At 35.8% G+C, this 15,906-nt stretch overlaps 1 protein-coding gene across 3 annotated transcripts in view; it reads right to left on the bottom strand.

Annotated features, from left to right (window-relative positions):
* LOC143239761 (calpain-A-like) overlaps window positions 1–14,445 on the bottom strand; it is a 69,264-nt gene extending 54,819 nt beyond the window's left edge. For 2 of the 3 annotated variants that reach the window (XM_076481228.1, XM_076481230.1), the window contains exons 1-3: window positions 14,243–14,445; window positions 3,466–3,772; window positions 1,850–1,993 (exon numbers count right to left, since the gene is read on the bottom strand). In XM_076481228.1, the coding sequence (XP_076337343.1) occupies window positions 1,850–1,993; window positions 3,466–3,738 (417 nt within the window). In that variant the 5' untranslated portion in view covers window positions 3,739–3,772; window positions 14,243–14,445. Of the gene's footprint in view, window positions 1–1,849; window positions 1,994–3,465; window positions 3,773–11,803; window positions 12,010–14,242 lie in introns of those variants that run through there. The other variant, XM_076481229.1, reaches the window with a different exon arrangement.
* Between the last annotated feature and the right edge of the window lie 1,461 nt (window positions 14,446–15,906).

Genomic DNA, 15,906 nt, shown 5'->3' with positions numbered 1-15,906 from the left:
GTTTGGAAGCAGGCGAATCTCGATCAGATGTTGCCAGAGCTGTGAATGTCCACCCGAGCACCATCACAAGGCTATGGAATCGTCACCAACAACATGGATCAACTCGTGACCGTCCATGATCTGGCAGACCTCGTGTGACCACGCCCGCACAAGATCGCAACATCCGGTTACGTCACCTTTGGGATAGGACCAACACTGCGACGTCTACTGCCTCAACCATACCAGGGCTGTTTAGGATTTCCGATCAGACCGTACGCAACCGTCTACGAGATGCAGGAATTCGACCTCAACGTCCAGTCAGAGGCGTCATCCTCACCCAGCAACATTGTCAAGCACGGCTGCAGTGGACTCGGGCACATTGGGTATGGCCTCATCGACGATGGAGGCATGTTTGGTTCAGCGATGAATCACGTTTTATGCTTCGTAGGCAGGATGAAAGGACCCGTGTTTACCGTCGCCGAGGTGAACGTTTTGCAGCAAACTATGTGCAGGATGTTGACAGATTTGGTGGTGGCAGCGTCATGATGTGGGCTGCCATCGCCTACAATGCCAAAACAGACCTTTTGCATATTCGAGGGAATCTTACGGCTCAACGATACGTCGACGAGATTCTTAGGCCCCATGTGCAACCCATCATGGTGAACGTCAACGACGTTTTTCAACATGACAACGCCCGTGCTCACACAGCCCGACTCTCCACTGTCTTCTTGAGACACCACAACATCAACGTTCTTTCCTGGTCCTCCAGATCACCAGATTTAAACCCCATCGAACATCTTTGGGACGAGTTGGACCGACGTCTGCGACGGCGACAACCTCAACCGCAGACTCTACCTCAGCTTGCAGCAGATTTGCAGGCTGAGTGGACAGCCATTCCACAGGATGTGATTCGTCATCTCCTCGCTTCAATGGGCAGGAGATGCCAAGCAGTTATTGATGCTGACGGGGGGCATACTCGTTATTGACGTTGAGTGACGTTAAACTTCAACTAATGAGCGTGGACTTCGCCTTTGCAGACTTTGGATGTTCAGCAGTGAATGTGCAAAGTTTCACACATGCCATACAGAACTACCCGGAATAAACTTGTTAACAATATGTCTCAAATTTTGCCTTTTGCGTTTCTTTTTTTGAAGAGTATATATAACCTTAGTCGTGGTAAATTTAATTTTATATGAACATTATAGATCCTAATATAATTTCCAACTGTTACGAAAAACGCTACAATTATTAATTATTAAACGCTAGGTAAATGTAAAAAAATTATGGAACACTAAGTCATATTTTGGACAAAATTTCAAAACCATCACATAAGAAATAGAGAGTTACATTAGCGATGATAAATAGTAAATATTTTGTTGAAATATCGTGTAAACAAACAGAGCCTAAATGAAATTTATTAAAATGTGTTTCAGTTTACATATCAAATCGAAACTGAAGAATAGTTAAACATTCCAAACTGATACAAAGGTTATGAAAAATTAAAAATAAATTACAAGTGGAAAAGGATAATAAAACTATGGAGCATTGGAAAATTTGGAACCTATGTTAAAACCTGTGTATTCTTATCAGTGATGTCGAGAAAACCCACTTGTAGAGAAATATATATGTTTGGGTTGAGAAAATATTTTACATAGAAGAGCGAACAACGTTTCGACCTTCTTCGGTCATCGTCAGGTTCACGAAACGTTGTTCGCTCTTCTATGTAAGATATTTTCTCAACCCAAACGAGCCGTTTCTGCATATATATGTGTATTCTTATGTTTTTTTCTTAAAGCCTCCTTAATTTACCTTTCCATTTTAAACACGGTAAAATATGAATCAACGATGTTTAGGATAATGATAATCTTACGTGAGGCCTCATCCAAGTGATTTTATCTTCCACTGATTTTCGAGTGAAGTAAAGAGAAGATCCGGCAGAAGGAAACTTAGGATCCTTGAAAAGTTTCCCAAAACCGAGTTCAGAAACTATTCTTTTTAATTCTTTTTCTTCTCCCTGTAGAATAAAAAACAAAACAATAAAGTTAACATTATTTTCAAGTTTACATTTTACATGAAAAAATTTTCTTATATCAAAATTAACATTAATTATCAACTAGTTAAGTTTATGAGTTTTCACTCTCTCTGCCTTAAGTTCCTTACTTGTACTTTTACAACTTTATTGTTGTTGGGTTTTTTTTTTCATAATTCCTTCTGGCAAGACTTAAAAGAGAAAATTTTATACTAAAAATATTCTCTGCCGATATTGTCTGAATGATTCCTGAGTAATATTTATTAAAGACATAAATTAAGTAGAGATAGGTAACATTTGCCAAGACTATAAACTCTATAAAGAAAGTTGCTATGTTTGTTAATGTGCTATATATCATTATTTTTTTATCTAACCATAGTGTATATACACACACTAGATTAAATTGTTTTTTGTTCTATTTTAGTGGTGAATAGTTTGCTTGTTTGTTTGTGATTAAGGACAAAGCTATACAATGAGCTATCTGTGCTCTGCCCACCACAGGTATTAGAACCCGGATTCTAGCGTTGTAAGCCCGCTGATTTAACTTAGAATAGTATATGTCCTTTTTTTACTGTTCCCTGAGTTTATAAGAAAGGAAAAGTCGAAACATGAAAAGTTGTGGATCATGCCAACCCACCTTGGGCTTTCCAGTTCATATCTTAGTTGAGCTTTAGGACTTTTCATGACTGAATAAATCAAAACGAAGCTTCTGCTTGAATATTTTTTTTCAAGAAAAATCTATGACATGATGTGGAAAAGCTCTTTTTTATGGGTCAGTTGGCATGGAATGACCTTTACATGAAATCAGTTTTTAACAGATATAACAACATGATTATAGATAAAACATTAATAAAGTATGTCTGTTGTAATTATGTTTCACTGGCAAGAGAGAGAGAAAAGAAGTTAAATCGTAAGCGCTCTCTCTTCAGTCCAACAGGTTCCCCTTCGTGTGGTTTAAACTAGAGCCACGTTAAAATAAAAAAATGTGTCAAACCAGAGGCTAAAATCAAAATAACCTATTAAAAATACCACTCCAGGTTTAAGATCTTGCAGTTTTTCTGAGAAAAATTGATAAACCAAAGAGAATTTTACTTTTAATATAAAACATGCAAAAATGTAAGTCCAGTTTTCAACACGTAATCTCTGTTCACTTGTTCTCAAATATTGAGATGAGCCAAACCTCAGGCCATCACCTTATTTATTGACAGAAAATATAGCTTTCTATCTCTAGACGTCATGTGTTATCTTTCCTGCAGGAAAATTGGCTAATTGCTAATTAACTGACAAGAAGCAAATTTAAGAGTTGTTTACTTGAACAACTTTCCATGTCCAAATTCAGCTAAAAGAAAATACATAAGTTTTGAAAAATAATACATATTAACTAAGGGAGGAAAAATGTCGTACCACCCTGTGCCCCAGACATAAAAAATGCATTGAAAATATAAAAAAAAACTCACCAAAGGAATTCTTGATCCACTTCCATCAACACTATTAATGATTGTCAGATCAAATGATTCACCCTTGGTTCGTTCTGCAGATCGAAGCCGTTCTTGATTGTATTCTCGCACAGCCACGAGAGGGACGTGACTATTCACAATAAATTCTGGAAGAGCTTTCTTTATTCCATTGGTAGAATTAAACCAATTTCTTGTCTTTAGAGGATCTTTCAGGTTATTCTTCCGATATAGAGGAGGCTGGGATGGACTCAAAACGCCAATTCCATTGCCCATCTTACAAGAAGTGACTTATCGGTACAGTTAACATCTGTTGAAGCATAACAACTTAATTAATAGGTACTTTTGGATACAATAAACATAGTTCAAAAGTTACTCATTTACCAACAAATAGTGGGATAGACCGTAACATTATAACACCCCACGGCTAAAAGGGTGAGCATGTTTGGTGCGACGGTCAATTCGTCGTAGTCCGTATTAAAAAATAAACAATTATTATAGTTTCAAATTTACTACGGAAGTCTTTTAGTAAACGTTATAGACAAGTTGCACACAGATTTTTATCAGTTTTTTTTAAATAAAATATCCCTACTAAAGATTCGTCTAAGAATTTATTGAGTCAGTCTGTATGAACTGGTTGTCCAAGAGTTGACAGTGGGTGGTAATGACTAGCTACCTCCCTTCTAGTCTTACACTGCTAAATTACGGAGGGCTAGCCCAGATAGCCCTCGTGTAACTTTGCCCGAAATTCAAAACAAACCATAACTGCAACAAATCCGTTTATCAGTCAGGAAAGAGTAAGTGGACGTCGCGCTGTTGACTGTATGCCCTCTTTCTGGTGAGTAGTTATAAATTAGGAATTTTAGGAGTCTCTAACTTGACAACTTAACCCACTTGTCGCATGAGGTAAAAACACATATGAACCTCTGAGAATTAGATGTACCTTTTATTTTTCAAATATTAATTTATGTTATCGCTATAAAAATCCGGTAAACAATTACCCACTAGTTTTTTGAAGGAGAACTTTTAATGTTTAGATAATTATAAAAATTATTAAATAAAATCAGTTAATAGTAACTTAGAATTATGTTACGAGATAACAAGTTAGTTACTGTTAAGTGAATAAACGAAGGGATTGCGAATTTTCATCAGTAATTACGATATCAACTTTATTAAAATTCGGATGTCCTCTTTACATTTCTTTTTCCAGGTTGATTAACGGTGAGTTTACTGACTTATACCGCTAAAATTCTGGGTTAGATTCCCCACGCTAAACAGATCACAAACACCTCATTTTGTATTCTTTGATGGATTGTTTCGGCAGAGTATTCATTATGGAACTTTGTAGAATGGACGGCAACTGCCTGTTGTGGACCTGCCTGAAGACGAAAGGCGGAAGACTTTCGAAACGTCGTCCTCTACACCTGTGTCTTCACAACAGGCAGTTGCCGTCCATTCTACAAAGTTTCAACCAATTGTGTTGTTTTGCGTGGAAACAAGCAAATAAAATGTTCTCTCCGTGTTCAAAAACTTAGAAGAACACGTGTGACGTTTCCACAGATGGGCTACTAAACGATATTGGAAATATACAATGATAAATCCCTGTTTTGATATTTTCTACCCGTAAGTAATGTACGTTGATATTTGTTTAATGTTAGACAATTTACAAACAAAGTTATTACGATAAGTACCTACTGTATATTTTATTGAGGATACGTTTATTTTCTTTATACAAAGAATTACCTTTAAAGAAACAGAGCGAGACGAATGTCTAGTAATGATGTTCGTTCTTATTTACGAAACTGACCTTGAATCTTTGTTGAAAAAAAGGCATAATTCTGAAACGCCATGTTTTACAGCAGCTACAGTTCTGTTGTCATGTGCAAACCATAACAAATTATAAATCAATAAGTTTTTTTTATTCACATCAAGATTAACATTACTACATTTGTAGCGTATAACACTCGTTCACTTACCATGCACTGGATTCACTAATGTCGCTATAGCAACTAGAAAGTATCTCAAAGCCGCGTCAACAACAATCTATAACTCAGTCTTATCTTATTTTTTGCTCACGAAAGGAAATGTAAAAATGAATCAGATAATTGGACTGTAATAATGTATGAAACAACATATGTCTCCCTTAAATAAAAGTAAAAACAAAATATGACTCTCTTAAATAACATACAGTACTTTGGAATATCGAGTTCATTATAAGATTCATAACAATTTAAAGCGATTCATTAGAACTTTAAAATATCTTAAGAATGAACAACTTTCCGTAACGTACCTCAGACTTCAAGATATATGATAAAGAACTAACGGTACGAACATGTGTTAAATTTAGATAAAGTTTCAAGAACTAGAATGTAAAATAGATAAAAGAACAGTTTATGAAAATATTTCGGGTGAAATAAAGTATTACTAAACGTTTAAAAAAAATCTCAGTGCAAAACTTATAAAATCAGTAGCTTAGTTCCTACAAAGTCTATTCTATCAATTACAGTTTTTATTATAAAAACAACAACAAACATGGACATTGAACAAGTGTTTTGCATTCCATATGACATGTATTTTAAACTCGTGAGGCTTGTAGTGGAACAACATATCTCAATACAAATAGCTTCTGCGAGTTAGCCTTAATTAAAATGGATCAATATTCTGCGGTTCGCGTCTCACACTCTGGGGCCGTTGGTGTGTTATGGGCAAAACAGTCAAATCCCATCATTCGATTACAGTTGCTTACAAGTTGACGATAGGTGGTGTCGACAAGCTGCAATCCCTCTAATTTATCATTTAAAAATAGGAACGAGTAATGCAAATAGCCTTCGGGTAGTTTTGCGCTAAGTTTAACAAGCATCGGCTGAAAATACTACAAAACCTTAAACTTTATACCAAATATGACGAAATGTTAATGAAGGTTAACAGTTATTGGGACCTTAGTGACAAGAGTCCACTTCCTTCCTACGGTCATCATACACATTTGCATTTTTTTAATGTTTGATTACATATTTATCATTTTTATGACAGTACAACGCCACGTCATCTCTGTAGTCCATAAGAAAGATTGTTTATGCTGAAATCATTTCTCAAATAAGAAGAATATATTGGCTGCAAACACAAACTAAAACTGTAAATTTTGTAAGCACACGTGTACTTACTGTGTTTACACACGTGTTCTTACTGTGTTTTCATTATTATCGTTACAATTTTATATTATTACTATTATAGATCCTCTGGAATCATTCTACGTTAATTATAATGTTTCCACCTTCAGAGTTTAAAAAAAAATCTCAAATAAGCTCCACACCTGAGCTCCAGATGAATCTGGCAGAAACTGGACACTAAAATCAACACTCTTCATCACTATTACCTCAAGTTCAAGAAGCCAGCACCAATTCACCTCCATCCCTAAAGAGTGATAGGTTACAAATCCTATGAGATTTCAGGCAAAATAATGATTCAGTTTAATAAGTAAAGGCCCAGCATGGCTAGATGGTTAAGACGCTCGATCTGAGGGTCACCGTGGGAGCATTATAAAGTGACGGTCAATCCCACTATTCTTTGGTAAAATTAGCTGTGGGTAGTGATGACTAGCTGCCTTCCCTCAAGTATTACACTGCAAAATTAGAAACGGCTAACGCATATAGCCCTCGTGTAGCTTTGCGCAAAATTCAAAACAAACCAAACAAAACTGTATAGAATGTATAGAGTATTATAATCCCTCCGATCTGCTATCGGAATCATCCAGAAGAAATACTCGCCACTAGTACACAAGTGTTTATTCACACAAAACGTATTTACAATACAATAATAAACACAAGAAACAAGCTATATTCCAAAGCTGTTATCAGCTTGGGTCCTTCTCTCCTAAACATCAAGCTAAAATCTAAAAGATTAAAAATAGAAGTGAAGTCTGTTACGTATTATAATTTATTCCGGATGAGTCACCGATTTATTATGTTACGTAGTTAAGTATTACTATTTCGAATAAACAGATTTAATCTGAGCTTAGTAGTTAATTAAATATTTGTGTTTATTAAATGTTTATTATCTGCCAACAAGATTTATACACACGATTTCCTTTTTTGACATAAATGTATTTTAATATACGAACAAAAAGACAATATAATTTATAATAACGGTTAGTACTGATAGTTATCAGAAAATGATGGTTTGTATACAAGGGTTTTACAAACTTACAGACAACACTGAGTCTTATATCCGGTCTAGAACTGAATATTTTATCGACGATCTAGGTCCATTATGAACAAGTAACTTCTGAGTTGATATTATTACAAATCTCGTGTAATCTAGCTAGCTTGACTGGCCTCACAACGTTACAAGCTGCCTTTTCCCGAAGATGATATTTAATGTCCTCGTAGAAGTGCTAACGTCCGAAGTAATTCGCCCCCCCAGTAGCTAAGCGGTATGTCTGCGGACTTACAACGCTAAAATTCGGGTTTCGATACCCGGGGTGGGCAGAGCACAGATAGCCCATTGTGTAGCTTTGTGCTTAATTCAGAACAACAACAACCAAAGTAATTCACTGAAGTTGAACAGTTTCAAATAATGACATAATAAACTTTTAATGTACTTATCGTTGCGCTGGACAGTTGTAAAACGCTAGAAATATAGCAGATTAGAATAAACATAGACTTCTGCTGTAAAAGAGCTTGCATTAATTCTTTATACACTGTGGTTTAGTGATAAGATTAGAAATGAGGGGTCGCCACAATCTCTGTAATAGCCAACAGAAGAATGGGTAGTTATGAAACTGAATATCAAAATGATTACCATTTGCCCCCCGCTAGTACAGCGGTATATCTCCCGATTTACAATGCTCAAAGCAGGGGTTCGATTCCCCTCGGTGGGCTCAGCAGATAGCCCTATGTGGCTTTACTATAAAAACAAACACACGCTTTCAAATCTTAATAAAACTCGGTCACTGGAGTTTTTGCGTGTACAAGATGGTTTCTATCACATTTATAATTTGGCCCGGCACGGCCAGGTGGTTAAGACACGCGGCTCGTAATCCGAGGGTCGGCAGTTTGTATCCCCACCACACCAAACATGTTCGCCCTTTCTGCCTTTGGGCCTTATAATGGTCCGATCAATCCCACTATTCGTTGGTAAAAGAGTAGCCCAAGAGTTGGCGGTGGGTGTGATGACTACATGCCTTCCCTCTAATCTTATATCGCTAAATTGGGGACGGCTAACACTGATAGACTTTGTGCAGTTTTGCGCGATATTTAATGGCCTGGCATGGCCAAGCGTGTTAAGGCGTGCGACTCGTAATCTGAGGGTCGCGGGTTCGCATACCAGTCGCACCAAACATTCTCGCCCTCCCAGCCGTGGGGGCGTTATAATGTGATGGTCAATCCCACTATTCGTTGGTAAAATAGTAGCCCAAGAGTTGGCGGGAGGTGGTGATGACTAGCTGCCTTCCATCTAGTCTTACACTGCTAAATTAGGGACGGCTAGTGCAGATAGCCCTCGAGTAGCTTTGCGCGGTCCCCCGCTAGTACAGCGGTATGTCTCCGGATTTACAACGCTAAAATCAGGGGTTCGATTCCCCTCGGTGGGCTGAGCAGATAGCCCGATGTGGCTTTGCTATAAGAAAAACACACACAGCTTTGTGCGAAATTCAAAAAGAAAGGTTACCATTTTTACTAATTAATTTGAATATTCACAGAAATCATTTTTAAGTATGTTATTCTGAATCAGCAACAGTACGTGTAACATCATAAAGCTCTAAGCTGATTTTTACAAAATATTCCATGGTAGAGGCATAACCACATCTCTATCAGTTCTCATTTAACTGTATTACAAAATCAACAAGGCAAATGATACGAATTTTTAAAATTACACCTCAGTTTTTGTCACAAAAAATTCCATGAGCAACTTCTGCCACTTTTGCTTAAACCTCATTAGATGAGTGGCAGTTATACAACCGAGTAGTGATGTATGGCCTCACCTGAGTGGGATGTTAGGAGACTGATTTGTGTCGCTTACATTAGAGACGAGCGTAGCATTACTTACGTTTTGAAAATGATCATATGATAAAAATAGTTTATATCCTGACTTACCTTGCATAAATTACGAGTGAATTTCTATATAAGTAGAATGAATTTTACTGTCAATACTTTGTTATTACATGTATATAAATTAAAATAAATCAAAGACTGAAACAATCTACGTTTAAATTAATATAACAGCGATTTCCCCTCCATAGTGAGGGGTCGACACTTCTTCGTAATCCTGCAGGATACCTTCACTGTATATAGATACAAGCAACATTAATGTGTATGTGCTGAGTGCGGAATGTACGTCATTGTCTTCACGAGGTTGGCGAGATGGCGTACTTGTGTATCATTCCTTACAAAGGAAAGATTAAGTTTGTTTGGAATTTCGCGCAAAGCTACACGAGGGCTATCTGCGCTAGCCGTGTAAGAGTAGAGGGAAAGCAGTTAGTCATCAGAACCCACCGCCAACTCTTAGGCTACTCTTTTACTAACGAATAGTGGGATTGATCGTAACGTTACAACGCCCCCACGGCTAAAAGAGCAAGAATGTTTGGTGTGACGGGGATTCGAACCCACGACCCTCGGGTCTTAACCACCTAGCCACGCCGGCCCGCAAAAGAAAGGTGGCAGTCGCAATAACTGAAATGGTTTCCATGCTGAAATCGATACCCAATTTCTTATTCTTTTAAACTCGAATTTGAGCAGATCAAAGTGTTTAATCAAGTTTCACTGAAATTGACTTGTTCAGTTCCTCGCAACAATTTTTGTCATCAAGACACCAGACAGACAGACAATTCTGCTTTATGATCGTTTTTTGAAGTTAAGTAACAATTGCTGGTTAAAAATAATGTATTTTTATTATCTTATTTTACAATGGCTTTTTTAATATATTGATTGTATAAAATTCCAAATGTTTAATTATTTTAATTTTAATTATTTTCATTTCAACGAGGTGTACAAACCTCTTTCCACTCTTACTTTGTAATTTCATAATTTTTAGTATCTCATCATTAATTGCATTAATTAGCAAAATTTGATTTGACCTACATATTCTTTATATATGTAGATTGTCCCAGTAGGTCAAACTAACAACTGTTTTTGTTAAAAAAAAAGAAAGCTATTTATCTAAGACTATTTTTTAGTAAAATCAAGATTAAGGTCTTAACTTTATATATATAGTAGAGTTATTCGTCTTATTGGTGTCTTCATATCACAAGCTGTATGTAAATCAGCTGAATCGATTTCGGAGAATTAATGCCGGGCATCACACGAATCATTTGGACTTACGGTTTGTGTGTCACGGTCATTTCAGTTTTCTCGTAGTGCCGACTTCCCGAACTGTGACTGTTCATTTTCGCTAGAACTGCAATGCAGATAACCTACACCAGCACGTTGCCCTGTCGTGCTCACGAAGCAAACGAAAATAATTCTTAACCCATTTTCCTAAATTGTATTCATCTGGCAAATGTAGGGAACTAAGGACTTATTAATACAAATGGAAGGAAAAAAAAGTTTTATATTAAGTTTAACACATATATATATATACACAGAGAATATTTGTTTGCTTTGTGTTTTTAAGCATAAGGCTATATAATGGGCTATTTGCGATGAGCCAGTTACAGGTATCGAACCCCATGTTATAGCATATAAGCTCGCAAGCTTACGGTTGAGTTCCTGGGGAGAAGATGCACAGGGGGCTACCCAAAAAGTTATAAATTAAAATTTGTCACAGAAACAAGTTCAGTGTTATCATTCTTTTAAATTCACTAAAGCATACAGTACGAGAATATATTTGTATTTGTTATATAAAGTGCAACAACAGCAAATGCAGAGCAAGGACCACATGGACCAAAACGGTTATAATATATTCCACAAGACACAAAAGTAAAAGGTAGAAATTAAAGACTTTTAAAAGTACTAAAGTTGTATGGAATTATCATGTCCTTATCTTTCAAAGAAATGAATCTATAATTTTTCCCTCTATATGTAGTTAGGTTATATATATTTCGTTTCAAATGTATAATTAATAGAGATACGTGTAGAGACAATAGACACTGTGTACAATAACAATTATAATAGTGTCAGTAATGACTCACAATTTGATGTAAATATACCAAACATACGTCTTTGTGTCATTTTCACCGTATAAAACCATTGTCAGGTTTTGCAGGCCAGATACTTTAAAGTAGATGTCTTTGACTTGTTGGCGAAAAATTTCAACTATAAACAAACGGCAAAACAATCCACTTGTTCTAAAAATAATATATAAAAACAAATCAAAGCTGTATACAAATGTACGTTACACCGTTAGTTACCATAAGTCTGTCCAGAACTTTAAATAATTGTCTGTTTTCCGTCAAGTCCACGATGGCTGGTTCAGTTTAGAACACGTTGATAAGACGATTTCTTCTTTACTCTGTCTGTGGTAATTTAACTTTAAAAATTTCCACTGTTCCCTCTTTATCTATGAACACACGATCACACATTCTAGAACTAGAATTCAGTAACGGTTTCCAGACATGTACTTATGTCCCGACTGCAGTCTAGAACATTCCACGCAGTGTTAGATATACTGATGCAATGGTCTCCATTGAACCAATGAGAAGCTCAGACATTTCTAGCAACATGAGGCAATAATCTCACTATCGTAAACAATCACTAATTCATAACAATTGAACTGCACAACTTATAACTCGTAAACAAACGTACCATAAAATGTAACTTCTACAATTAACTAAATATGACACATGCGTTATACGTTATATCTAAATCATAACACTCGCATTAAACTTTAACCGAAACATTCGAGTATAGCTAACAGCCATTGTTTGAAATTTTGTTTATTTTGAATTTCGCGCAAAGCTACTCTAAGGCTATCTGCACTAACCTTCCCTAATTTAGTAGTGTAAGTCTAGAGGGAAGGCAGCTAGTCATCACCACCCACCGCCAACTCTTGGGCTACTCCTTTACCATCGAATAGTGGGATTAACCGTCACATTATAAAGTCCCCACGGCTGAAAGAACGAGAATGTTTGGTGTGACAGAGATTCGAACCCGCGACATTCGGATTACGAGTCGAGTGCCTTAACCACCTGGCCGTGCCGGGCCAGCGAATAGCCATGCATGCTACTTTTCTGTAGTTCAAATACAAAGCACAAATTGTGCATATATATATATATATATAACACACGTGTATGTAAAGTTCTGTTGCTGACTGTTTTGCACTTGAACATAAAGAATTTTGTTTAAATTGTTACTAAATTGGAAGCCGTATCATTAAGAAAATATGAACTAGTCCAATCAAGTTATATTAATTATGTGTGGGAATATGTTTCGTTGCTGACCTGTTGAGTACAAATTACTATTAAGATTTTCACGTGTTATTTTGCTGTCGATGCTTCGAGTGTGTGTGTGTGTTTTCTTATAACAAAGCCACATCAGGCTATCTGCTGAGTACATCAATGGAGATCGAACTCCTGAATTTAGCGTTGTAAATCCGTAGACTTACTGCTGTACGAGCGGGGGACGATGCTTAGAAATCACTATCTAGACGTGATACAGATATTGACGAGTTTTTCATACTTGGTATGATTAATGATTAACTAATGCCAATATGGTTTACATCTTCCGTTACCATAAATGCTTATATATTACTCTAAACGTGGTCAGACATAATATAAATATTGTTGACTTTTTTTACTTTTTACATAGTTGTAGCTTAACGTTAATAACGATTCTTATCATTTAGTTTGTTCGTTTCTAAAAGTACTAGTTCATTAGTGATAATGTTTAGAACAACTCTCAGTTAGAGACTGACACGCTAAATAGTATGGTTCATTTCACAGTTGAATTGCTGTAGTCCCAGAAGTCTGCTATACTAAGGACTCTTAAAAATTATGTTGATTTTCTAACTAAAACAGGGTGAAATGTTTCAACTTATTACCACGAAAACCTTATACAGGTTCACAATATTAAATAGTTTTACACATTTCACCTTGTCATGATTTCCGCATTAATCGCCACTAAGTGTGTTTAGAAAACACATATTGTAAATGTTATTTATATTGCAAATTACTATGGATAAAAACTGTTATCTTATTTATGGATCACATAATCGCGTCGATATATCCGAATCTTATAAAAATTACACAAAATGTTCTTCAACTATCCACCATTTCTTTTTATATTGATTAAGCTGAAGTTAGTGAAATCTTATATCCTGCCATTTTGATATAACTAGAGACAGAAAATTCAAACTCCTTCATCAGCACTTGGTAAGTTAAATAAACAAATCGTTACATGTCCTGTCCAGTTCATGTTAATAAAACTACAATTAATATAACATTAAAACATTATACATTTCCTTATTCATATGTTTTTATAATTGTGCTCCTGTAAATATAATTAATTTTTTGCCGTTTATTTGACATGTGGCTTGTCACTGAAATGTTAGTGCCTTTTAGAAAATAGATTAATAACTTAAAAAAAACATTCAAACTTTATTCATAGTACACAAAAACTGCGAGATTTGTACGTATAAAGACAAAACTGGGTTAATATTGTGAACAAATGTCCAAAAGGTAGCGTTGTTTGAAACCTGTATAAAAAAGCACTCTATCTTCTCTAAATCTCAAAACATTTTGTATCAGTAGGATCAAAATAACATTTCATACTTTTTAATATAAGTAATTAACTCAGAAAACACATTTTTCTTTATTAAAGAATGGAAGAAACAGTATTTAATAATTGCTTACCTCATAAAATTTGTGTGGAAGAAACAGCGTACATATTTAAAAACTTTTAAACAATTCATGATGCTCCAATAGCCTCCATTATTACCTGAAGTCCTAACGTACTGTAACGATTACTGATATGGTAATCGTAGTTTGTTGGGAAAACTACCGCGTCTGTTCGTCTAGTCGTATAACCTGCTTTGACGAAGAACGTATCATCAACTAGCCTGACTGGGATTAAGTAAGTAGCTTACGTGTTTTCTTTGCCGTTGCCAAGGTGATATGAATCAATATGTTGAGAATTTTCGTGTGGTGAACGTTAAAACACCATGGTACTATGAATATCCTATGTATGAACTAAGATATATTTGAAATATAAATGTCAAATCAGAAGATGTAAGAGTACTACTCGCTAAATACAAGACTGGTCATGTCGTACTATGCGAGTAATCTGAATATTTTATTGAGTTTTAAGAGTTTTTTTAACTGTTAAATTTCGCGCAAATATACACGAGGGCTGCCTGTGAGGGACTGTTCTGTAGCCATAGGGTCCTTTGATCCTAATTACGATACATTATATTAACATATGATAACATATCTGACTTTGTAAATAAAAGTGGATTGTTTGCACGTGAAAGCAAAAGAAGTAAAGCGAATGGAAAAGGCAAGGCAGGTAACTCCAGAATAGGAATGCTACATTTACCAAGTGAGAACATTCAAGAAAGTTTATCTAAAAATTAGTGTAACTATTGACTAAGCTTTGGCTCAGCACGTTGTCATTATGGTTATCAAACCTTCAAAAGTAATTATCATAATAAAATACTGATTTTACTTAGTGAAGGGAAAGGTATCTTTACTTTAAAACAATATCAAATCAAATACACTGAATTATATTCTTGCAGTAACTTTACAGAACCAACGAAATACCTGAAAGAAGAGTTAGAAAAAGCTTTGTTTGGTTGGTTGACAACTAGATATATATTAAAATAAAAAAAATCAAGAAAATTCTAGACTCACTTTTCTTAACTTGGTACTGACCCTTGTTACTTGCTTTGGGAACTTTGTTACCAGGGGCGTGGAATTTTTACATCTGATGGGGGGGATGATTTTTGCAACCACTTATGTGGACTGTTCAATTTGCAAATTGGTAATCTCTGATTACGTGAACCTGAAAGCTGTAAACATGCAATCACAGACTAATCTTGTTGCCACGATACTTGCATGTATACTTAGGCCTACTCACTGATACTTGCGAACTATCGCTTAGATCGAAAAGCTTAGAAGCACGCCTATATTAAAGATGTACATTTTGGCTGCTAAAAAAGCCTACATCTAGGCCTAATTATGTAATTCGATTGGTAAGAATACGAAAATCACAAGAACAAACACACAATTTGTAGGCCTGTGATATAATAAAATAATTCAACAGACCAAACTGTAGGGGGGAATGGTTGTATGCGCCATACCCCCACCTAAAATGAATGGGGATGTATCTCACCCATCTCCCCCCAGGATCTACGCCACTGCTTGTTACTCACTACAGAACAAAAATAAACCTCTCATCCACATGAAGAAAACAGTTGTTTTAGGAATAATGGGCTTTAGGACCAATGGTTTTTCGGACTAACGGATCTTAGGACCAATAGGCCTTAGGTCTATAAATATCATACTATGACAGAATTATT

This window comes from Tachypleus tridentatus, chromosome 13, assembly GCF_004210375.1.
Source record: "Tachypleus tridentatus isolate NWPU-2018 chromosome 13, ASM421037v1, whole genome shotgun sequence".
In the NCBI taxonomy this organism is placed as follows: domain Eukaryota; kingdom Metazoa; phylum Arthropoda; class Merostomata; order Xiphosura; family Limulidae; genus Tachypleus; species Tachypleus tridentatus.
The sequence above is the reverse complement of the archived record's forward strand: the minus strand, read 5'-3'. Positions and strand labels throughout refer to the sequence as shown.